General features: G+C 64.6%; 2 protein-coding genes across 2 annotated transcripts; one reads left to right on the plus strand and one right to left on the minus strand.

Annotated features, from left to right (window-relative positions):
• The first annotated feature begins 541 nt into the window (after window positions 1–541).
• Window positions 542–8,386, plus strand: SCNN1D (sodium channel epithelial 1 subunit delta). The gene is made up of 15 exons (XM_063104271.1): window positions 542–668; window positions 1,252–1,382; window positions 2,399–2,506; window positions 4,362–4,711; window positions 5,253–5,460; window positions 5,590–5,780; window positions 5,996–6,084; window positions 6,163–6,326; window positions 6,434–6,532; window positions 6,636–6,753; window positions 6,838–6,916; window positions 7,000–7,057; window positions 7,238–7,296; window positions 7,402–7,477; window positions 7,603–8,386. Exons 1-15 carry the CDS (start codon window positions 542–544, stop codon window positions 7,900–7,902), a joined length of 2,157 nt encoding a protein of 718 aa, XP_062960341.1. The 3' UTR covers window positions 7,903–8,386.
• A 490-nt stretch (window positions 8,387–8,876) lies between these two features.
• Window positions 8,877–22,891, minus strand: ACAP3 (ArfGAP with coiled-coil, ankyrin repeat and PH domains 3). Its single transcript, XM_063104459.1, has 24 exons — window positions 22,756–22,891; window positions 19,020–19,077; window positions 18,150–18,269; window positions 17,894–17,947; window positions 16,789–16,847; window positions 16,087–16,270; window positions 15,700–15,744; window positions 15,510–15,605; window positions 15,354–15,428; window positions 14,811–14,822; window positions 14,077–14,189; window positions 13,934–13,985; window positions 13,589–13,689; window positions 13,407–13,518; window positions 12,976–13,184; window positions 12,831–12,900; window positions 12,642–12,730; window positions 12,359–12,561; window positions 11,991–12,098; window positions 11,116–11,214; window positions 10,788–11,020; window positions 10,549–10,658; window positions 10,361–10,471; window positions 8,877–10,272 (listed from the first exon to the last, which is right to left on the minus strand). Exons 1-24 carry the CDS (start codon window positions 22,800–22,802, stop codon window positions 10,125–10,127), a joined length of 2,508 nt encoding a protein of 835 aa, XP_062960529.1. The 5' UTR covers window positions 22,803–22,891; the 3' UTR covers window positions 8,877–10,124.
• Window positions 22,892–22,910: the final 19 nt, after the last annotated feature.

Raw genomic sequence — 22,910 nt, forward strand, 5'->3', positions numbered from 1 at the left:
GGTCTCTGCGTGATCGACAAGGAGGCCCCCAGGCTCAGGGAAGACACCCCCGGCCTGCCCTACCCCACCAGCTTCACAGCATCACAGCTGATGCACTAGGACCCTCCCAGGATCCAGCCTAGGGTCCCAAGACATGCCAGCACCACAGTGTCCAGGATGGCCCTGGCCTGGGAGGGGACACCACCTGCCCCTCATCGCCCCTGGGGCCCAGCGGTCCCAAACCCTGGAGGGGTGAGCTCAAGGCTGTGCTCAGCAGGGTGGGGCCAAGGAAGCCGGGGGTGTCCACTTGTCCCTTCCCTTAGGCGTTCTTGACTTCCTTCAACGTAGTTATTAGGTCGTGACCACAGGGGACCATGGTGTGCCAGGAACCGGGGATGCCCCGTCCTGCCCCGGCATCTCCTGTACCAGGGCTGGCAGGCTTGGGGAGGCAGGCGAGGGGACGGGCCTGGAAGAGAGGAGGGGTTGTCTGTCCTCATGGGCGCTAGGTCTGCACTCTGGCCACCTCCTGCCCTCCTCGCCAGCTCCATGTGGGGTGTGGGCCATGGCACCGACCCTCAGCCCCCTGCAGCGCCCTCCCTTGCTCCTTGGCAGCTTCCTCCTCCAAAAGCTTCCTCAGGAGGAGGTGCGGGGGCTGAGCCGTGATGCTGCCTGGACACCCTTTGACTCGGGTCCTGCAGGGAATGGGTCATCGCAGGCACAGGAAGGCCAGGGGCTCCTGCTCACTGCAAGCTGCCTGTTGGCTGGACCAGACCCTTTGGCCAGACCTGGCTCCCCAAGGCTGGGCCCTGCCGCCGGCTCCTCTTCCCGTTGACTCGCTTTTGCAGCCCTGTGATGCTGGGAGACGTGGGTTGCCCCAGTTTTAATTACCTTGGGAGAGCCCAGGCCCTTCCTGTTCAGCTGCTGAGCGGCTCTCCAGGGCGGTGCACGCATCCTTGTACTAGTCACGTGGCCCACTCACGCAGGCCCGTCCCCTCCAGAGGAAAATTGCTCAGCTGTGGAAGGCCTGGTGCCCCCCAGGCCTGTGCTGAGTCTGGCGGCTCTGGCCGCTGGCCTAGAGGGGTATCTGCATCAGCATCAGCTAGTCCCACTTCTGGGCCTCAAGGCTGAAGAGGCACCTCAGCCCCGGTTAGCACTTGAGGAAGCAGGCTCAGCGAGGTTGAGTAATTCTGGCAAGGCCACACAGCTACTGAGTGACAGAGCTGTGATTTGCACCCAGGCCTGGCTCTTCCGTGGCGTGACTTCCTTCTCCAGGGATGTCACCAGTGCTGCTGCCTCCTTCCAAAGCCATGAGGCCGGTGAGCTCACCCCTGCCACGGCTCTGCCAGCTGGACCCAGTGGGCGGGGCTCCCTCCCTCATCCCAGCCCAGGTCCTCAGCACCATTGTGGGGTGGTGTGTCAGAAGCTCTCTGCCCTGGGGACGGGGACTAGGGCTTGAGCCCACCCCTCAAACCTGGGCCCAGGCTGAGGGTCTGGTACTTTGGGGTGGCGAGGCCACTGAGTCTCTCCCTGGGGACATGTAGGGTCCTCAAGTAGAGACAGGGGTGCAGATGGTACCGGGAGTGGACACGCCTGGTCGTCTGGCCTTCAGCACACCGTCTGGTCTCACACAGCCACATGTGGGCTGGGGGTTTCAGCCTGAGACACACCGTGATGTGGACCCTGTGTGAGGGGCATGGTCTTAGCATGTGTTGTGTGTCACCTTCATGGCTGATGTGTGTCTCATCCTGTGTGCTGTGGTCTTAGCATGTGCCGTGCTCTTAGCGTGTGGTATATGGTCTCAGCGTGTGACATGTCATCTTGGTGTGTGGTGTGGTCGGTGGTGGCCTCAGTGTCCAGAGAGGAGGATGATCCCTGTGCCCGCTCAGGGCTCCCAGCACCGTCTCCACACTCACACCCCAGGTTGTTCTCACAATTAGCGCCTGTCCTGAAGGCTGGGCAGCTGGTCCCAAGGGACGCCTGGGTTCCAGGAGCAAAGCCCCCCCCACAGTCTCCTGCAGCCACAGATACCTATAGAGCTGGAAGTGGGAGCCAGGCAGGCGATGGCAAGTGGACAGGGAGGTGAGAGGCTGGGATGCCAGGCTCTGCTGGGAGCCCAGGTCTGACCTGAGATTTGGGTGCCAGGAGCCCGTGAGGGCAGAAGGGGCATCCTAGGGAGTCTTGACCCAACACAGGCCTCTCCTCTCCCTCCAGAACATATCCCCTCATGCCCAGCCAGGACCAGGTTCCCAGGCCTCACCTGCAGGGATTAGGGTCAGAAAGGCTCACCCAGCAGAGGGACCCCACATCTCTGCCCCACCAATAATCCCCTTTCTGGGTCCAGAGCAGGCGTGGCCGCCGCCGCCGGCTTAACTCCTCCCCTGCACCTCTGCCCCACGCCCAGCCGGCTTGTTATAAATAGGGTTACCCAGCCAGCCTGAGGCCACGTCCCACTGCTGCCACCCTGGCCACCTGCCACACTGTTGACAGGAGAATGGAAGCACCTGCACAGAGAAACTCCAGCCTCAAGGTACCAAGTGGGTGCTTGAGGGGGCTCTTGGGGTGGCGATCAGGGCAGGTCGCCTCTGGGGGTCTCCCTAGCCCGAAGTGCAGGGGAGCTGTGCCCCACCTGAGCGTGCATAGTGTGTGCCTGAAGAACATTCCAGACACAGTGGGGGGCAGCACCCAGGGTGGGCACCGGTGATGGTGTGTGTCCAGGTGCCACATGCCATGCAGGACACAGTGTGAGCCACGCGTGTTGACCACACTAATGTGCTCGGAGGCAGGGAGGGGAGGCCAGCGTGGTCCTGTGTCTCGCACACGCAGGACGAGGGCCGCAGTGGCACGCAGCGCACAGGCCAGGGCTCCTGCTCCTCCTGGTGGTGGTGGGCAGGGCGCCCGGTGCGTGTGAGCGCACACATGTGAATGTGTGTGTGTGTGCGCACGTGTGGGAGGTAGCTGCTCACTGCTAGTCCTGCCGTGTCTGAGGCGTCTGGGCCTGTGAGGGCAGCTCCCATGCCCATGTTCACCCCATGAGTCTCGGGCTGTCTGTCCCAGGGGTCCGGGCCCTGCCCCTTCTCAGAGAAGCTCTTGGGGCTCTGGCTGGTCATCCAAGACCTCCTCTCCAGAGCTCCGCCCTCTACTGCCCTAGCAGTCCCAGCTAGGGCAGGAGAGGCTGCTCTGTCTACACGTCTAGACAGGAAGAGCAGTTACCGGAGTCAGGAAGAATCTTCTGAGCCCCCTTTGCCTCACCTGTAACACGCAGCAGATAGGCCCAGTTCACCCGTGACCACGGGATGAGGGTGTGAGCAGAGCTCTGTGCTGTGGGGACCCACCCCCAGCACCCAGTGCGGGCATGACCTTTTGGCCAGGCTGCCAGGAGGTGTGCGGGGCCCCACACACCTGAGGTGGGAGCTGCCTGGCCTGCTCCGACACGCATGTTCCCAGACTCACTGGGGCAGCCTGCTCTGGCACACCTGGCTGGCACATCTAGCTGGGTTGCAGCAGATGCCCGCCCAGTCCTGGGCACAGGAGGAGCTAAGACCCAGCAGGGTGCCCCAGGCATGGGAAGGCTCCATGATTCAGACCAAGATGGGGACAGTGTGGAAAGTCCTCAGAAATTACGTGCATTGACTCAGCCCGTGTGTGGGGCCAGCAGGCCTGGCCTGGCCAGGGCCTCACAGTGCTTGCGTCCCTGTCTGCGTGTGCTGGAGGGGCTGGGCCCTGGCCTGCTTGTCCTGAAGCCTTAGGTCTTCCCCGGGCACTCAGCTTGGTGAATGATGTCCCACCCTGGCCCAAAGCGCAGAACAACATTCAGGCCTGACCTTTACCCCAGCCTTGGCCAGCCAGCCTGGCTCTGGCAGTCCCAATCACACACGGCCACACTGGCTGCTGGGGGTTGGGAGAGGCCACCAAGGCAAAGACAGATGAGTCTTCTCCAGGTCCCGGCCCCCAGCACAGGACTCTGGGCCCACAGACACAGTGCAGCCCCTACCACAGGCAGCTTGCTGGGCCTGCCCCTCCCCAGGCCCCTCCTCAAGGGGTGGCAGCACAGACCCACCCAGCCTGAGGACAGGGCCAGGCAGGGCCTGGGCTCAGCTCCGGGGCCACGAGATACACCCAAGCTGAGCAGGTGCCTGCTTCCCTGCTGGGCATACTGGGGCATAGAGTGCAGTGTCTGTCCCAGCGTGGACAGGCCTGTGATGTGCACTCATCTGCATGCCAGGGCAGGCTGGGCTGTGCCACTGGTGGCTGAGGGACAGACTGTCTGGATGTCCCCAGGAACTGAGGATAGAAGTCCTACCGGCCGAGGATGGGGAGACCTGGCTGGGGAAGCAGTCCAGGCAGCGGGCCAGGGAACCTCTGAAGCTGTTTTTCCAACACAGGCTGGAGCCACAGTCCACACAGCAGGAACAGGACCCGGGACCTGGAACCCCCCCGAGGAGGGGCGCGGGGAGAGGCTGGTGGAGCTGCATGGCTCCTTCCGGGAGCTGCTCACCTTCTTCTGCACCAACGCCACCATCCACGGCGCCATCCGCCTCGTCTGCTCCAACCAGAACCGCCTCAAGACCACGTCCTGGGGGCTGCTGTTCCTGAGCGCTCTGGGCACACTGTACTGGCAGTTCGGGCTCCTCTTCGAGCAGTACTGGCGCTACCCGGTCATCATGACAGTGTCTGTGCACTCGGAGCGCAAGCTCTTCCCATTGGTCACTCTGTGTGACATGAACCCACACCGGTGAGGGCCAGGGCGAGGGTCGGTGTGAGGGATGGGCTCCCCAGTTCTCAACTCTGCAGCCTTGGGACCTCACCCTGGGCGTGGTCAGAGGGAGCCCCTGTCTCAGGTAGCCTGCTTGTTGACAGCCCACCTCCCTCTAACCCTGCATCCAGCCAGGGCCTCTCATGCCTCTGCAGGGGAGCTCGGGGTGACCAGTGCCACCCTGGAGGGCCTCCTAGGAAAGGAGAGCAGGGCAGCATTCCAGGCTGGAAAGCAGCAGGAGCCAAGATGGGGCGGGGCCGCAAGTGCGTGGGGGGACAGCGGCGCCCACATTGTGGGGCAGCCAGGCTGGAGGCCTTGCCTCACTCTGCAGCCAGGGGAGCTCCTGAGTCCACCTGCGGATTCAGAACCCCCTCTAGACATCCTAATGGCCGCACAGAGACACTGAGGCTGTGCAGCACTGCGACTGATGGGGCACTGCCATGTGGGCTCGGTGCGGCTGTCCCTAGGAGTGCCCAGGTGACTGACATGGGGACCCCACGGTCTGGCCCTGCCCCCCCAGGCCGAGCACCATCCACCACCACCTGCAGGCACTGGATGAGTTTGCCCAGGAGAACATCTACTCCCTGTACAAGTTCAACTTCAGCAGGGGCAGGGACACTCCCTTTGCTGACATCCCTGGTCCCAAGCCCCGCTTCCAGCTGGACCGCAGGATCCAGCTGCAGAGGCTGAGCCACCTGGGCAGCCAGTACAAAGTGGGATTCAGACTGGTGAGTGTCCCCGGCCCCAGACAGGCAGGGCCCCTGGTGTGCTGACCCCGTAGGGCATCGCCGGGAAGGACGTGCTCGGTGTGGGCAGGGGAGGGGCTGTGTCCGCAGAACCCACTTGTTCCCTTCCAGTGTAACAGCACCGGTGGAGACTGCTTCTACCGCGCCTACTCATCCGGCGTGACAGCCGTGCGGGAGTGGTATCGCTTCCACTACGTGAACATCCTGGCTCTGTTGCCCACTGCCCATGAGGACAGCCACCAAAGCCACGGCAGTCACTTTGTCTTCTCCTGCCGCTATGACAGCAAGGACTGCCAGGCCCGGTGAGTGGGGCAGGGCTGGGTGCTCCGCTCCCCTCTGCCCTCCCAGCAGAGTGTGGTCCCACACCTGGGGTCCAGCTGGCTGGACACCGGGAGCTGCCCAAGGCTGGCCACAAGCAGCTACCTATAGAGATGAAGCAGGCTGTGACCCACAGGTCGCATGCGATGGGGTGCCTGGTGGCAGGTGTGCATGGTCTGAGCGTGGCCCTGGGTTCCAGGCACTTCCAGACTTTCCACCACCCCACCTATGGCAGCTGCTACACCTTTAATGGCAACTGGACTGCTCAGCGCCCCGGCATCACCCATGGTGAGTGCCAGCCCCTGGCAGGCGGGTGGGCAAGGGCACCGGCCAAGTGGCCTCATGCCACCGCCTTGGCTTCCCCAGGGATCAGCCTGGTGCTCAGGGCTGAGCAGCAGGATCACCTCCCTCTGCTGTCCACTGAGGCCGGCATCAAGGTCATGGTTCACGGGCATCACCACCCGCCCTTCCTGGAGCACCATGGCTTCAGCATCCGGCCAGGAACAGAGACCACCATTGGCATCCGAGAGGTGGGCCAGCCTCTAAGGCCAACCCTTGGGCTCTGGGACCTCCTGCCTGGCGGGGCCTTGGGGGTTGGTGGTGGGGCCTTTAAGGCAGTACTGAAGTTCCCCCTCAGGATGAGGTGCACCGGCTCGGGAGTCCCTACGGCCACTGCACGGACGGCGTGGAGGGCGTGGACGTGCCGCTGCTGTATAACACCTCGTATACCATGCAGGTGAGGCTGGGCCTCTGGGGAGGGGCTGGGAAAGGCGGGGGAGAGTCCCACGGAGGGACTGCTGGCTCCCGACCCCCAGCTCCCAGTCCTGCTGTCCCCTCAGGCCTGCCTGGTGTCCTGCTTCCAGCAGCTGATGGTAGAGACCTGCTCCTGCGGCTACTACTTCTACCCCCTGCCGGCGGGGGCTGAGTACTGCAGCTACGCGCGGCACCCGGCCTGGGGTGAGCCCCGCCCACCGCCCGCCTGGGCTGCTGGGGCAGGGTCACTGTGGCTGCTCCTAACGCCTGCCTGGGACCCCTCCCCAGGACACTGCTTCTATCGCCTATATCAGGACATGGAGACCCGCCGGCTCCCCTGTTCCTCCCGCTGCCCCAGGCCCTGCAGGTGAGTGGGGGCTTTGGGGTGGGGGTTAGAGATCACTGCCCTCAGTAACACAGCAGAGTGTGACAGCCGGTCTGACCCCCCAGGGAATCTTCATTCAAGCTCTTTGCTGGCACCTCCCGGTGGCCTTCTGCCAAGTCCACTGTGAGTCCGGGGGGGAGGGAGGGCAACCAGGCAAGCCTCAGCATCCCATAGAGCCCACCCCTGAGAGAGGCAGGGCCGGGGCTGACCCAGCCTGTGCCCCCGTGGTTCTGCCCTTACACCCATCCGCGGCGCCAAGGCCGGGGTCACGGAGCAGTAGGCACAGGGCACTTCTGTGTGCAGGACTGGATCCTGGCTGTGCTTGGCAAGCGGGGCCCCAGGGGCCAGAGCCGGAGGTGGGTGCACCCTCCCCCGCCCCTGCTTCCTGGCCCTTTGATGCCCTCGGGGAGGAAATCCCGCCATGAAGGTCCCCCTGGACCAGCCCATCACACCCTGCCCCTGCCCAGGAGCAACGTCGCCAAGGTGAACATCTTCTACCAGGAGCTCAACTACCGCACGGTGGACGAGACACCCGTGTACTCGGTGAGCCCAGGGACCAGACTGAGGTGGGGGCAGGGCCAGCGCTGGCCACACCCACCGGAGGCCCTGCACAGGGGGCTGCACAGGTGCACGAGGCCCCAGCCCCCTCACTGCCCACCAACCCGCAGGTTCCACAGCTGCTCTCAGCCATGGGCAGCCTCTGGAGCCTGTGGTTCGGCTCGTCTGTCCTCTCTGTCCTGGAGCTGCTGGAACTGCTGCTGGACGCCACCGCCCTTGCCCTGCTTCTGGGCTTCCGCCGGTTCCGTGGGGCCAGCACTGCCTTGGGGGCATCCCACACCATGCCAGAAGCCAGCGCATGCCCACCGTCTGCAGGCACATCAAATGATGTCCAGGGACCCGGCCAGCCTCGTCTCCCACAGATGTTTCCAGGGGCCCTGGTGGGAGTCTGGGCTGAAGAATTAGGCTGAGCTCCAGCCCCTTGAGACTCCCGACACCTGAACCAGCTCTGCCAAGGCCAGCCAATCGCATGGCCCTATCCTGGGAACTGCGGCACCAGTGGGCTCCCCTGGCTGTCCTGGAAGCAGCACAGCCCGGCCGTGGGCAGGAGGCACCAGGCCTGTCCCGAGCATCAGGGCCCTTCATCAGCCCACCCACCTTGCCTGGTGGTGGCCTCCCAGGTCTTGAGGAGGCCCACAGCAGGGGGGAGGGGAGTGTCCCCACCATTCTAGATTCTCTTGTTCCAGGTGTGACCGTGTGCATGCGTGTGAATGGAGATGCCTCTGCATGGTGGTGTGTGTGTGTTTGGCATGTGTCTGTGTGCATGTTTCTGAGTCTGTCCACACCTGTGTGCACGCACCAGGGAGCCTGCCTCAGTGTAAGGATGGCTTCAGGGCAGCCAAGAAAAAGAGTTAGGCCAAGCCAAGGCATTTGGTGACCCTGGGCTGCTTTGTAATAAACCCGTGATTCTACCTGGTGGTTAGTGCATGTGTGAACCTCCCCAATCACCCTAAGCCTGGGTGAGCTGAAAACTTCCAGCCGCACCTGACACCTCCTTGGGGCAGACCACATGGTGCGGCCAGTGGGCACAGCAACACTGGGTGCGGGGCCAGGGCTCGCCCAGGGACAAGCCCAGCCCCAGGCCATCCTCACCGGTTGGCGTCCAGGCCAGAGAAGGGTAGAGGGGCCAGGGAATAGGGGCTGGGGGTGTCGGGAGTCAGTTTTTGTCAAAGAAGCCCCAAGCCCCAATCAGAAACCTGGCAGCTTGTCCAAGTCTGAGTGGCATCGTTTTGGGGAAGGGACACCTGTGCTACCCCACTCACAGCTGCCCCTTGGGGAGAGCAGTGGACCCAGAGACCTCCCCCGCTGCCGAGACAGAGCAGAGTGAGCGTGCGAGCCAATGAGCAGGCAGCAGGCGCAAGCGGCAGAGGTTTATTAAGTGAGTGATCAGGGCAGGAGGGCATGGGTCCCGCCAGCCCAAGGCCCAGTGGGGTGGGAGGTGGGGTAGAGCTCAAGCAGGGAGAGGAAGGGGTTAATTCTGCTCTTTAGGGGTCACAGCCAGCAGGCAAGGGAGTTGGGGGCCCCAGTCCAGTGCCGACCTCGCCAGCAACGGAGCCTCATGGGCAGCGTTTGCATAGTGACCCTCCCACCAGCCTCGGCCTGACCAAGAGACCATTGCTGGGAAGGGGCCAGCCTCTGCCCAAGGCTCCTTCAGAAAAAGGTGCGAAGGCATCAGTGGGGACTGCAAAATGGGCCAGGGGACCCCTGGACCCATTGGAGGGCCCAGCCCAGGAGGTGAGGTGGGCAGAGCTGGGCCAAGATGGTCCTTGAGAGTCCACAGAGGAAAGACGTGAGACACAGAGTGCACTCAGTGTACAAAACCCACGCAGTTGCAGTCCGTAACAAAGAGCATCAGATGCCGGGCGGAAAGTGCCAAAGTTGCTTTATGCATGGGCTCTGGGCTGAGGACCGGGACAAGGTGCCTCCAGGGGAGGCAGGAATGGGTCTGGGCTGTCCCACACCAGGGCTCTTCGTGGCCAGCCACGTGGCCTTGGGATGCCTGCATCCAGCCAGGGCTAAGGGCCCAGGCCAGAGGCCCACCCACCAGCACCCGCGAAAGCCCAGCCTGGATGCTGGGGTCACTAAGTGAGGTACTTGGGTTGGTTCCCTGGATGGACCGTCCCTCCTGCCCCGGGAGGGTACTGGTGGCCAGCCACCAGCCCCAGGGCCTTAGGAGTTCTGGCATGTGGGGGAGGGACCCAGCTTATAGGTCAGTGTTCTGGGGCAGTAAAAGTGGGGCACAAGGTGACACAGGCCCTGAGGACACAGGGGCACAAGGTGACACGGGTCGAGAGTGGTTTGTGACGTGAGCAACCCAGGCCCCCAAAGAAGGGTCACCTGAAGACGGGGTCCCCAGGTGGGGTGAGGGACACCAGACGGTGCAGCACACGCCGGAAACATGGGGCTTCAAAAGACTCAGTGCTGGTCCCTCTCCCATCCCGGGGGTCCGGGTAGGTGGAAGGAGAGAAGGGCAGCGAGCAGGGGCTCCAGCAGCGCCTGGGCACTGGGGCTGCCGGAAATGGGCCCACGGTCATCACGGGCAGGGCCGAGCCTGGCCGGGCCGGGATCTTCAGGGGCATGCAGGGCGTCCAGGCCGGGGCAGGGGTCCTGCGGCTGCCCGGCCTGCCCGACCCTAGCTTTCCTCCAGGTGGAGGCCGATGAACTCCTGGATGCACCGGCGGTACTGGAGCTCCGTGGGGCTGCTGGCCGCCAGGGGGCCCGGTTGGCTGGGGGGCGCCTCGGCCTCGCGCATCTCCTCGGCCATGCGCGCCAGGCGGAGCCTGCGGGAGGCGCCGTGTGAGGCCCTGTCCAGCCTCAGGCAACCCCTCCGCCCCAGCGCCCCGCCCCCAGGGCCAGGCCTGCGCTTACAGTGTGACGATGTCGGCGTTGGCTGCCTGCACCGCGATGGTCAGCGGGTCCTGCTGCTCCTGGTCCAGGGCATGCTGGTCGGCCCCCCGCTTCAGGAACAGGCAGACCTGGCTGAGGGGCGAGGGGCGTGTCGGGTGGGCCCGGGTGCCACGGGTGGGAGTGGGCGTGGGAGGGGCGCAGGGACTCACCCGGTGTGGCCCAGCAGTGTGGCATGGTGCAGGGGCGCCCGGCCCCGGCTGTCTCTTTGGTTCACATCGGCTCCATTTTGCAGAAGGAATTCACAGACAATCAAGGAACCCTGGGGAGCCAGGGCTGCTCAAAGGGGGCCCCTCACAGGCCCCTGCGCCTTGATCCCTAGCCCGGGGAGCCCCCTTCTGGGACTGAGCCTGTTGTCCACCAGGGACAGGCGGCCCCCCACGGCACTCACCCCCAGCACAGCCTGCACCAGCGGGGTCTTGCCCTCGTCCTCCGCATCGGCCCAGTTGACCTCGGCCCCATGGGCCAGCGCCGCGGCCAGCGCGGGGAGGTCGCGGGTGTGCGCCGCACGGTGTGCCAGGAGCCCAGGGTGCAGTTCACGCACGTCAGCCAGGCCCCAGCCCTCAGCCTCTGCCTCGGCGTCCCCGTCCACCTCGCCGCTGGACTCCTCAGACTCCGCATTCTCTGCAGGGAGGGAGGCAGTCAGGGCTACAACTCTGGGGGCCAGGGGCGCCCAGGGCTGGGGAGGGGCTGCAGCGAGCTGGGAGACTTGCACCCACCCTCCTCAGTGACGCTGTCCACCAGGGAGCCCGCGCCGAAAGCCAGGACATCTGAGCTGCCATCGGAGCTGCCCCCCAGGCCGCTGTCACTGCTCAGACCTGCAGGGCCCATGGTGAAGGGGGTCCTGAGCTGGGAGGTCCCTGACTCCTCCCATGACCCTGGGGGAAGGGTGGAACCCCATCCTCTCTCCAGGGGACTCTCCAGGGGCAGGATCAGCCCCCACTGGGGGGCAGAGGGGACCCCTGCCCAAGCTGGGAGGAAAGGAGAGAAAACCAAGTCAACAGCTCAAAGGAGCCGAGGGTCGTCCGTCCAGGAGCAAGTCCCACACCGAAGCCCACCTCTTACCCCTCAGCAGGACGCGGCCCACTGAGTGAGCCCTCAGCCCTCTCTGCAGCCAGCGCAGGCTGGAAGGTCCTGCGTGGTGCTGACCTGCGCTGCGGTCTTCGCCAAGCCCTGGAGAGGCAGCCCAGGCAGCCCGGGAAGCGCTCCGGGCCTCGGAAGAGCCCCAGGCCTAGGGCCGGTGCAGCAGCGCCCTCTGCTGCCCGCAGTCACCCCCTCGTCCTCCCATCAGCGCACACACACCGGCCCCCCAGCACACACACATACACATTGGTGTGCACACAGCCCATGCACACATTTGCACACATCGTGGTCATGGCCTCAGCTTCCAGGTCGGTGGCCAAGATACCCACAGCCCCTCGAGATGTCGTTCCAGCCTCAGCCCTAAACCCCTAATCCTCCCACCCCGAGACCAGCCTCCTTGGGACACCACCACCCCAGCCTAGCTCCTCCTGCATAGAACACCTGTCCTTTTTGACCCCAAGCAAGTGCCGTCCGCACAGTCCACCCGCAAGGGGTCCCTCCTGGCACTTACTGCGTGGACCAGCCCCAGCAGCCCCTGCATCGAAGTAGGAAAAGAGGGAGTCCAGCTCGTCTGGGCAGAAGAGGGAATCCCGGCGGAACTTGCGCTCCAAAGTGCCTGCTGCAGGCAATGGGTCTCGTGTTCAGATGGGGAAACTGAGGCCCCGGGCGGCAGGGTACCCCAGGTCATGCTGGGAGCTGGGCACCCCAGGTCATGCTGGGAGCTGGGCAGAGCTCCGAGGTGCCCCTGTGAGTCCCTGCCTCCAGCCCACCCAACCCTGCCACAGCGCCCAGGATTTGGTGGCTCCTCCCTTGGCTGGAGGGAGACCTCTCCCTGGTCCTATCCTGTGACATGAGCTGACGGTGCTGCAGCCCTCCCACCTGAAGACAGAGCAGCAATGGAGGGCAGGACAGGCTCCAGCTGGCCCTTGCGGCGGGTGGGGGGGGCACGGGGGGAGCTGTGGGGGCGCTGGCACTTCTGAGCCCGCCAGCGCCTCGGGACCTCCCGGGCCGGTGCCGTGGGCAGCTTCCGCAGAAACTTCTTTTCCACGTATTTGTCTTTGATCCAGGCCTCCTTGTCCTGCCTGGACCAGAGGCAAACGTGAGGCTGCACTCACAAGCCGGGCTCCCTTGGCCAGTCTGGGCTGCACGGCACCCACCTCACCTGGGGCTGTTGGCTGTGGGCTTCCTGCTCCCCCCACACTGGGCCTCGTAGATCTGATTCACGGTGTTGTTTCCAAGTTCACACATCAGCTAGCAGGAGATGGGGCGTGTGGGTGTCAGGTGGAGCTTGCAGGCCCCAGCTCCCAACACCCCCATGGGCCTAGCAGCCTTCAAGAGCCCACACTCGCACCTTCAGCAGCTCTGGCTCCCATGAGTCCAGTGTCAGGGACCGCACCTTGGAGCAGTGGACGCCCAGGCTCCTGGAGGGCAAGTGGACAGGGATGAGTCTGGGCTGGCACACCTGAGTCCCGGCCCCACCTGCCCAAGGCTGGCACCTGTGGATGCCCGAGCACTCGATGCAGAGCAGCACGCCCAGGTTGATGCTGGCCCAGCGGGGGTCCGGCTGGCCGCAGTCACCGCACTGGCTGTTGCCTGCCACGCTCTGCACACGCTGCAGCACGCTCTCGCCCTTAGCACTGCGCTCTCGGGAGTCTGCGGCTGAGTCGATGCTGCTTGTGGATGGGGACGCTGTGCGGTCCAGCCTCTGGGGGAGGGTGTGAGGGGCTGCTCGGTCCTGCAGCGGCTACAGCCTCCTCCTCTCTAGCCCGAAGAGCCAGCACAGGCCACACATGCATGTGTGCATGCATACACACACGTGCACACACAACCACGGCAGGCACACGCTCACATGCAGCCTGCAGGAGCCGTTTCACTGCAGCACACAGGTGTGTGCACACACGTGTGGAAGTAGCAGGGAGGGCCTCACCTCACTGTAGCAACTGTCTGGGCTCTCACGGTAGGCAGAGGCAATGCTGGCCTGCACAGCTTGAACCCAGGCCTGCCGCAGCTTCTCTGAGTCAGCCTGCAGCATGCAGCTCCTGGATGGAGGGGACCATCAGTTCAGGTGGGCAGGGATCCCCCGCCCCACCCTGGGCCCGGCCTACTCACTTGGTGGGTGACACGACCTCAAAGCAGAACCTCCGCTCAATGTCCTCGCAGGGCTTCACGGAGCACAGGCGGAGGTCATCCACCACCACTGTCAGCGAGTCCTGTGGGCGGCACCACCATGGCCCAGCGCTCACCCTGCCCCAGCCCCAGCCACCCACTTACTGCTGGACCTGAGAGAGCAGACCACTGAGACCCCTGCGATCTGCTTTCAATGCTCTGACCATTCAGGCTGTGGTGCCTGTTAACGTCCTCAGCCACTGTGCCAACGCCCACCAGCCAGCCCCCCACAGTCCAGGCGGGGAGGGGTCTGGCCAGCTGCAGCCCGTCCCCAGCCCCACAGCGCACCTTCAGTTTCTTCTGGTAGACCAGCTGGCTGTTCTGGATGGAGAACCAGCGCCTGGCAGTGGATGGGGGCAGGAGGAGAGGAGTCAGGCACAGCCCGCCCGTGTGCACTCTGACCTCACCCCAGCCTGCCTTTGGCCCCTCACCGGTTCCACGTCTTGAAGGCATTGCTGGCCCTCTTGAAGAGATAGCCCTCCATCACCACGCCGCTGGGCGCGTCTACGTCAAACTCCACTTTGGACTCGTCATAGGAGAAGTCCTGGGGAGGAAAGAGCCCAGCCCTCAGTGAGCGGCCACCCCCAGAGGACCCTGCACCTAGGCCCACGGGCCACAGGCTCAGATGGGAGACCCTCTGCTCACCAGAGCCACCTCCTGATCTGGGCAAGGACCCCTGCCCCAAAACCCCATGGGGCAGACGCCTCACTTTCACAGCTGGGGTCCCGAGGGCTCCAGCCCCCACCTCCAGCCTTGCAGGGACAGGCTGAGATCAGGAAGGAAGCTGCCTGTCCCCCCCACATCCTGAGCACCCCATTCATGTCTCCAGCTGCGCTGCTCCGAGCAGGCCTGACAGAGCCCCATTCAGGAGGCTCCAGGAGCCACTGAGTGTCCTCTGTGTCCTGCTGTCCAGCAGGCCGGGGTGGCAGAGGAGAGGCCTGGACACCTGCTCTCCAGGCTGAGCGGGGGCAGGAAGGGACAGCTGCTGCTACTCCCACAGGGGACGTGGTCCAGGCTCAGTCTCTGGGCAGCCTCGAGCTCCGAGGCAGTGGGAGGTGTCCTTGGTGCTGAGGAGCCCACGGTGGGGAGAGCAGAGGCACACCCCGCCTGGCTCTCTCCCACCACAGACCCCCTCACCTGTACCCCAGGGAGGTCGCTCACTCACCTGCAGCAGCGTCTGAGGGGATAGAGCAGGAGGGGGTGGAAGAAGAGAGATCCGGTGAGTGACAGACGGCCCCCAGCTCCCCAGGCATGACCGCTTGCCCCAACTCCCACCAGGGTCTCTCTTGTCCTGAAATAGTCACTCTTGCCCCGCAGCCAACCTCTGCCTGGGATGGTGGCCAGGACCACTGTCCAGCAGGTGAGCAAAGGCCCCAGAAGGAGCCAGCCACAGAAGCGACCATGGCTTTGGAAGGAGATCTCGCATCCTGGCTCCAGCCCGAGGGGGCCACCCCTCCACGCACCCAGCACCATGATGTTGAGGCCCCTACGGTTGGGGACCCTCCCTCTGCACATTCCAGAGAAGCAGCCTCTGCCCAGCAGAGTGGGTGTGAGCAGGGCCAGGCTGGTGGGCAGGAGGACAGGCCTGGGAGGAAGGGCAGAGCTTGTGTATGTGCCCGATGCGCCTCCCAGGTCGGGGCAGGAGGGGTGGGGGCAGTGGCCTCCGGCGGCCCCCCAGTGTGCAGGGAGGCAGGGCTGCTGGGCTCACCCGCTGCTGGATGGCTGCGTGCTTGCGCTCCATCTCGCGCTTTTCGACTGCAGAGTCGATCACCAGCTGGTCCAGCTGTGAAGGAGGCATCAGGGAAGGTGGTGGGCACCCCTCCCTGAGACCCCAGCCAGGGCCCTGCCTCTCCCCAGGGCTCACCTCGGCCGCCAGCTTCTTCATGTAGGGGTCCAGCTGGTGCAGCAGGCTGTAGCCCTGCTGGAAGAAGCTGTACTGGGCGTGCATGAAAGACAGCATCTGCAGGCAGGGGCACAGGGGAGCCCCGTGTGTGCCCAAACCCAGCACCCACCGCACGTGCCTGTGCCCACTGCCAACCCCCCGCAGCACTCACAGAATCCAAGATCTCAAACTTCTTCTTGGCCTGGAGAACATTGATCTGCCGGAGGAGGAGTGAACAGATGGGGTCTCAGGGCCAAGTTCACCCAAGGCCTGAACCTTGCCTGAGTCGACCTGAGCTGCTTGTGGTTCCCTGAGACCCCCAGGTCATCTTCAGTTCCCTGCACTGTGCCTGCTTTATCTGCTCTTGGGCCTGGAATCCTTCCCATGTCTGGACATCTGGTCTCACCCAGGGGTGAAGCCAGAAATTTCCACCCCTGCTCAAATTCCCTCCAAAGCATCCCGTAAGAGGTCTTCGAGGCCCTGTTCCCTATAGCTCATCCCTACCTCTGGGCGCCCCCCCACCTTTGGGGAGCCAACCGCCCACTGCCTTGAGCCTGACCTGGAGCACGTAGTCCAGCGCCAGATGGCGGAAGCACTTTCGGGTGAGGGTGAGGGCGCCCGTGGCCTCTTCCACCTCGTGGGGCCGATGCCTCGGGGCCTGGGCGTTCCGCACCAAGGACAGCTCCATGTCCTCCCGCACCTTGTCAAACTGCTTCTTGGTTTCCTTGAACTTCCGTACGTCCCTGGGGCGAGTGTCGGGTCAGGAACAGAGGGTCCTGGAGGCCCTGGGGTCTTCACTCCTGGCCTCTCCTCCGCTCCAGCGCAAGGCCTCCTTCCCTCCCCTCACCACCCTGGCCCCCATTCACCCCTGCACCCGTTGCTGTCCTGATCCCCTCCCCTCCCCTTCGTCCAGGACCCCTGTGCCTTCACCACCTTACTCTCTGGATCTGCCAAGCCCAGCCACACCCCGACTCCTGCCCAGGTGCCCAGCATTAGCCTGACTCCTCTACTGGGGTGTCCCCTGGGCACCCCAACCACACATGTGGGCACGGAGCTGGGACCCCTGCTTCCACACCCCAGCCCAGTCCCACGTCCCAGCCTTTGCCCTGGCTGACCCTCCTCTGCACAGCCTTGAGTCCTCAGCCCAAGATACCCCCTAGACAGGTCCCAGACCCTCCTCCCCATCCTGGAGATGGAGCACAACCCCAGGTTCCCCCACTCCCTGGCACTGGTGGCCCTTGGGGGCCTGGGGGCCACTCACTCTTTGACAAAGTTGTGAAGCTGCTGCCGCACGGATCTCTGCGCCTGGTCAAAGAGGATCTGGGACCGAGAGAGTGGGGTTGTTATGCTCTGCCCCCCCCATGACCACAGAGATGAGGCCCTATTCCCCCAGGTGACAACCAGGCAAAGCCCTGCCCAGCACTGCCTGAGCCCCAGCAGAGGACTCTGCCCATAGGCCCAGAGGCGGGGTCAGTGCTACCCCTGCAGAGTTGCCTCTCAGGGGCCAGGGGAGCAGCCCCCAGGCCTAGGTTGGTCTCCAGAGGTGACAGCTGTGACCACCTGCCCATTCCCCAACCTGGCTCTTGTCCAGTCTAGAGGCCAACACTGTCTCAGATGGGCCCCTCCTACGGCCCCACCACACAGTGGCCCGCATGGTGGTACAGGGTGACACCCGCAGCCTCCTGGGGCTGGAAGTCACCCGGAGGATGACCAGCCTGCAGTAGGAGGATCTCAGGCCAGGGCCTGGGGAGCGGGCTGGGGTGGTTTGGGGGAGCTCCAGGGGCTTCCGGGGCCTCCTTCCAGGAATGGACTCAGAACCAGACCCCCTGTGGAGGAGGGCTGGGCGGGTGAACCATCCTGAGCAGGCTTGTTTCTGAACTTCCCCTGCAGGGAGCTCTGCTCAGTCTATGGCTGTGGTTCCCAGACCACAGTTTGAGGATCCGTGTGTGTCTTGGGCCCTGTTCTGTGTGGCTGTCCACACTAATGCTGGGCCCCACGGGGTCTGCCTGGGATGGAGAGCCCCTTCCAGTTGGGGGAACCTTGGATGAACTTCCCAGGGCTCTCCATCCCTAAGCCCCTACTGCCCTCAGCCTGGCCCCAGGATCCCTCTGGCCCTCCCCTGGAACATGGCAGAGCCCCCAGTGAGGTCCCCCCACCTCTACTGACTCACAGACATGGGGGTGCCCCCCCCAACTGGAGGAGCAGAAACGTGGCCTCCCCTGCAGCTGCCGCCAGCTCAGCACCCTGTGAGCCAGCCAAGCCCCATTCTGGGCTGGGCGGGGCCTGCGGGGAGCCAGTAAGGAGCTGCCTGGACAGAATGACATGGATAAGCAAGCCCGGGACCCCCAGATCCTGGCAGAGCTCACCATGTGGTAGTTGACCATCTCCTGCAGGCTGTCTCCAAACCGCTGCAAACATTCCTGGGGAGAGGCAGAGTAGAGAATCCACGCCAAGAAGGGGATACGGGGGCCAAGGCCATGGGCACCCCCCACCCCCCAGAGGACCCAGCCGCCCCTGAGCAAAGCAGAGACACCCGCCTGCTCCCTGGGCCTGGGCGCCCTCCAGGGCTGCCTTCAGAGGTTAGAGGTCAAGGCTGAGGTCAGAGGGCAGGTGGCCCCTCACCAAGATGACAGTGTCGCCCTGACACTGCTGGGACAGGTCACGGACGCCGCTCACAAAGAGCCTGTTGGTGGTGACATAGGCCTTGCCGGCCTCAATCATGCCGCTGCACAGTTTGACCAGCTGTGGACAGGACGGGGCAGGCAGGGTGAGGTCTGTGGCTTCACCAAGCCAACAGCCCTCATGCCTGCCCTCAACACCACCACCAGGCCAGCCGCAAGGGACGAAACAGCTCCCAAGGTGGGGACCCATCCAGGGTGGCCAGAATTCAACTCAGGGACCATTACAGCCTGGGACACAGCCGCCCCACACCCCACGCTCCCTGCCTGGTGCCTCGAGGACAGAATAGCAGGCTGGGCAGACAGGTGAGCCAAGCAGAGAATCCAGGGCTGGAGTGTAGCATGTGGCCCGAGACAGGGTCTGTGGGACCAGCCAGGGGGGCTCCTGGACACTGGCCTTCCTCCGTCCCCCTCCCTGCCCTCACCTTGGGCTGCCAACCTGCTCACTGAGAGGCAGGGCCCCAACACAGCAGCTGGTCCCAGCCCAACAGTCAGCGGAGGGGACAGGTGGACACGCTGTGGGGCAGAGACTCACCAAGGCCCACACCCCCTTGACAGGATGAGGCTCAGGGTCAGCCGTGTGTGTGTGGCATGTGCACCCTGGGACATGTGCAGTAGGACACAGATGATGAACAAGGGACAGAGCGGGCCCTGTGCACAGCTCACGTGGGACACACACGTGCACACACACGCGCAGGTGGGTGGGCGTCAATTAACAAGTCCCAGGGCGGGTCCTGCATCAGGCACCCCAGGTCCAGGCTGGGCAGGGTGGGGCGCAGAGCGGCGCTGACCCCGTGCACCCCCAGCCTCGCACCTTGTCCAGTTTGGCCTCGACCTCGACCACGTCCGTCTCCACCTCATCAATGGTGGCCCTGCAATGAGAACGTGGCTGTGGGGCCGGGCGGGCTCCATCTCCCCTTGCACCTCCCCATGGGGGTCTGCATGGGAAGGGACCTCCAGGAAACTGAGACTGGGAGGGGCAGACACCTTGCCCTGGTGGCGGGGGCAGGACTAGGACCCACCCATCACCACCCCAGGCAGGAAGACAGAGTTGGCTGTGACCCCCGGCCTGGTCTCCACTGCTGCGCCTGTGACTGGCCAGAAAAGCTATCAGCCCCAGAGGGCAGGGGCAGGGACAGGGACAGCTGTGCGAACCCACAGAGGTGGAGCCCGTGAAGGGGCGGGCCCAGCCTCACTGGCCCCCTCCTCTCCAGGTCTCAGAGCTGACCCTGGACCCATCCGGACCCCCCAGACCAGCTGAGGAGAGGTTCCCCTGACTCCCCCAACCTCAAAACATCAAACAGCTGTCTTCCTGGCCTCCTTGGACCCACTTCCGCCAGGGCAGCCTGACAATGGGGCTGCCTGAGGAGGGAAGAGTTAACACATGACATCACCAGAGAAGCCACCAGCAGGAGAATCCCCGGAAGGCGGCGAGAGGCAGAGAGGCAGATGGATCGGGGCACGTGACCCCCCCACTTCAGGAACAGGAAATGGGGAAATAGGGCCAGGATCCCAGCAGCAGCCCCACAACACACAATCGGCTCAGCTGGCAAGCTGGGCCCCTCTGGCCTCCTGAGGACAAGGGACTACCAGGCATGCAGCTTGGGCCTGGGGCGGGAGGCCGGCCTCCAGGGACAGGTCTTGGGTGGGTCCAGCAGAGGGGAGGCCGCCAGGTCTAGCAGCAGGGGGAGGGCATGTTCCAGGGTTTCCCATGCCTGGGGGAGGAGCCTGCAGGTCACAAGGGGCATAGCTTGGTGTGTCCTCAATTAGGGGCTGGGAGTGATGGGGGGAGGGCTGAGGGCACCAGGCTGCCCCAACCAGGGACTTTAGGTCCTGCCTGCCCACCCTGGCAGGACATGGGCTCCTCTGGGGGCAGCCCCCACCCCTTCCCCAGGGGCTAAGGGAACTCCAAATCCCAAATCCCAGAGGAGACAGAGGAGATCTTGCTGTAGTGTGTGCTGGGATCGCCGGTGGCCCGTGCCCTTGGCACATCCCACGGCCTGCCCCGCTCAGGAGAACTGCCCTTCCGCACCACCTGGAAGTGTGCCGGACCACAGAGGCTCAGACCCAGGACCCTGACCACTACCTTAGCTTCTTCCCTCCCCCTCAGGGGGTCCCAGAAGAGAGAAAGGGCCATCTGCCTAAGCCGCTGCCAGAGACAGCTGCACTCAGAGCTGCTGCCCTGCCCTGGGGCTGGGGGCACCTGTGTCTCTGCAGAGGCAGGAAAGGCGGGGCTGCACCCAGGAGCTGACCAACGTTATCCTGGGGACTTGGTGGGCACTCAGCAGAGTCCCCAAGAGCCAGCACCCTATCCTGGGACCCCCTCAGCTCTCCCTTCCCCAGCCCTGGGGGACCGGCGGGGACCCCCTCCTGCTCTCAGTCCAGGATTTCCTGAGCAGCTCGGAGAATGGGAAAGAGAGAAAGGCCAGCCCTCCCTCCACCAAAGCCGTGACTCAGCGCCTGAAGCCCCACCCAGGGGAGGGGCACACTGAGCAAGGGCCAGGCAGCTACCCTGGAACCCGACCCAGACTCCCGTGCCCCCTGGGCAGCAGGCACTCCCATGGCCATCACAGCCCCTCCCCAGGCCAGGAGCACAGAGGCAGGTACTCTTCCCAGGGCTGCAGCAGCCGAGCTCCACATCACAGATCACCTCCTGCCCGCCCTATGCTGGCCCACTCGGCAGCCGACCGCCAGGGAGCTCAAGTCACCTCCTCAGTGGCACCTGAGGGTGAGTGGACAGGGGCCCCAGGACGGCCTTGGGGAGACCCTCAAACCTCAGGCACATCATAGCCGAACCCTAAAACCCACCGAGCCAAGCTCCTGTGGACCCAAGACCAGGGTCAGCCCCCGACTCCAGTCTCCTGCCCCCACCCCAGGCTCGGTCCACACTTTCCCAGGGCAGCCCCTCCCTACCAAAAGGGGCACTGGGCCCCACAGGCCCAACAAGCTGCTTGTGCGCAGGGGACCCAGAGGCCGATGGAACTCCTGCACCCCGTCCAACCAGGCAAACTTGGCCCAGAACCTTCCATGCAGGGCGAGGAGGAGCACGAGCCTTCAGGGTGAAGCTAGGGTGCCTCTTCCAAGACCAAGCCCCCAACCAAGAGGCCCTGGGCTCACCGTCCCCCATAGCCCTGAGGCCTTGAGGGCCTTGAGGTCAGAGGCCAACAGTGGGGGCCTAGGGTTGGGGTGCCTAAGCCACTCAGACGCCTTTTCGCCATTAGTCAGCAACGGAAGATGAAGGAACACAGGATCACCCTAACCCTCTGCCCAGTCCTGGGGCCACTCTCTGGGCAGACCACTGGCCCTCCCTCCCCAGGCTCCTGAGGCCTTCATTGCTGACTCTTTTGCAAGGCGGTTATGCAAGCTGCATGCTCTAGGGATGCTGAGACCCACTGGTGCACCCACGCACAGGCCTTTTGCCAGCAGGCCCCCAGACACCCAGCATGCATGCACACGCATGACCAAGCACATGTGCAGAGGCATGGCACAGATGCTTATGCAAACATACATACATACAGCGGCACAGTGCACACACAGATGTGTCTACCCAGGGATATGGTGCACGCACACGCATAGGCATGTGTGCCCATTGCTAGGACACACATGCACAGACTGTGTGCATAGTGACATGGTAAGTAAAGTACACAAATACACACAGAGAGGTGGCACGTGCACATGTGTGCATGCCCCCACCACCAGTCTGGGTTTCTCAAACCATGCACCGAGCACGCCAGTCCAGAGTTGCAGCTCTCCCACACGTGCGCGGACGTGGCCTGGCATCTCGAGGTAGGGGTACAGAGAGCAGAACTCACACGTGTGCACGGTGGTGCACACAGGTACACACTTGTGAATGGCACACAGGAGGTGCACCACAGTGCATAACAAATGCCATCCAGTGGGTCAGGCAGATGCACACTTGTGCAAACGTCCCTGAATGTGTGTTGCGCGCAGATGTACACGCCTGCACACCCAGGAATGACGAAGAACACGAGGACCCAGGGGGGACGCAGCTCCTGCCTCCCAGAGACCTCCCACCTGACCTACCCCTCCATCCTGCTCAGCCTCACCTCTCCGGCCCCCGGGTCCCTCGAACCACCCTAAGCTCCAGCTGCCGTCCCGCGGGCTGGAGACGCAGCATCGGGGACACCCCCCTCCCCGGACCCAGACCACGCGGGCCAGGGCCGGCTGCAGGGCCGGGGAGGGGCTCGGCGCCGTGCAGGTGGCCGCCGCACGCAGGTGCAGACACAAAGCCGGGTGGACATGCCCAGAGGGGGCCAGCGTAGAGAGGGCTGTGCCCGCCTGCCCGGCCGGACGCAGCCGCGCGCGGGGACCCGCACAGGGGCGCCTTTTGTTCCGGTCCCCCGGGGCCGGACCGGGGCGGGGCCGCGCAGCCGGGGGCCGCGGCTTTGTCCGGGGCTGGACCCGCAGGCTCCCATCCCCCGCGGTCGCGGCCCGCTCACGTCGCCGGCGTCCCCCGCCCCGCCGCCGGGCACAAAGGCTGCGTGGAGGCCCCCGCCCCCGCCCGCGCCCCCGGCGACCAGGCGGCGCACCTGAAGCGCGGCGAGTCCTTGATGCACTCCTCGAACTCCACCGTCATGGCTGCGGCGCTCAATGGCTCGACGGCCGAGGCGCGCCGAGCGGCATCCCCGGCCCGCCCGGCCGCTCGTCCCGCCCGCGCCGCGCTCGGCGCCCGCCCGCCCCGGAA

The sequence above is a fragment of the Cynocephalus volans genome, chromosome 8 (assembly GCF_027409185.1).
Source record: "Cynocephalus volans isolate mCynVol1 chromosome 8, mCynVol1.pri, whole genome shotgun sequence".
Lineage (NCBI taxonomy): Eukaryota > Metazoa > Chordata > Mammalia > Dermoptera > Cynocephalidae > Cynocephalus > Cynocephalus volans.

Excerpts from the sequence above, each read along its gene's own strand:
- ACAP3 (XM_063104459.1), bottom strand. The coding sequence starts at position 22,802 with ATGACGGTGGAGTTCGAGGAGTGCATCAAGGACTCGCCGCGCTTCAG. Across the intron at positions 17,948-18,149 it reads AGGGCGACACTGTCATCTTG|GAATGTTTGCAGCGGTTTGG; the intron begins GTGAGGGGCCAC and ends GCCTCTCCCCAG. Across the intron at positions 11,215-11,990 it reads TGCTGGGGCTGGTCCACGCA|GTCTGAGCAGTGACAGCGGC; the intron begins GTAAGTGCCAGG and ends TGGGCCCTGCAG.
- SCNN1D (XM_063104271.1), top strand. The coding sequence starts at position 542 with ATGGCACCGACCCTCAGCCCCCTGCAGCGCCCTCCCTTGCTCCTTGGC. Across the intron at positions 669-1,251 it reads CTGGACACCCTTTGACTCGG|GGATGTCACCAGTGCTGCTG; the intron begins GTCCTGCAGGGA and ends TTCCTTCTCCAG. Across the intron at positions 6,533-6,635 it reads ACACCTCGTATACCATGCAG|GCCTGCCTGGTGTCCTGCTT; the intron begins GTGAGGCTGGGC and ends CTGTCCCCTCAG.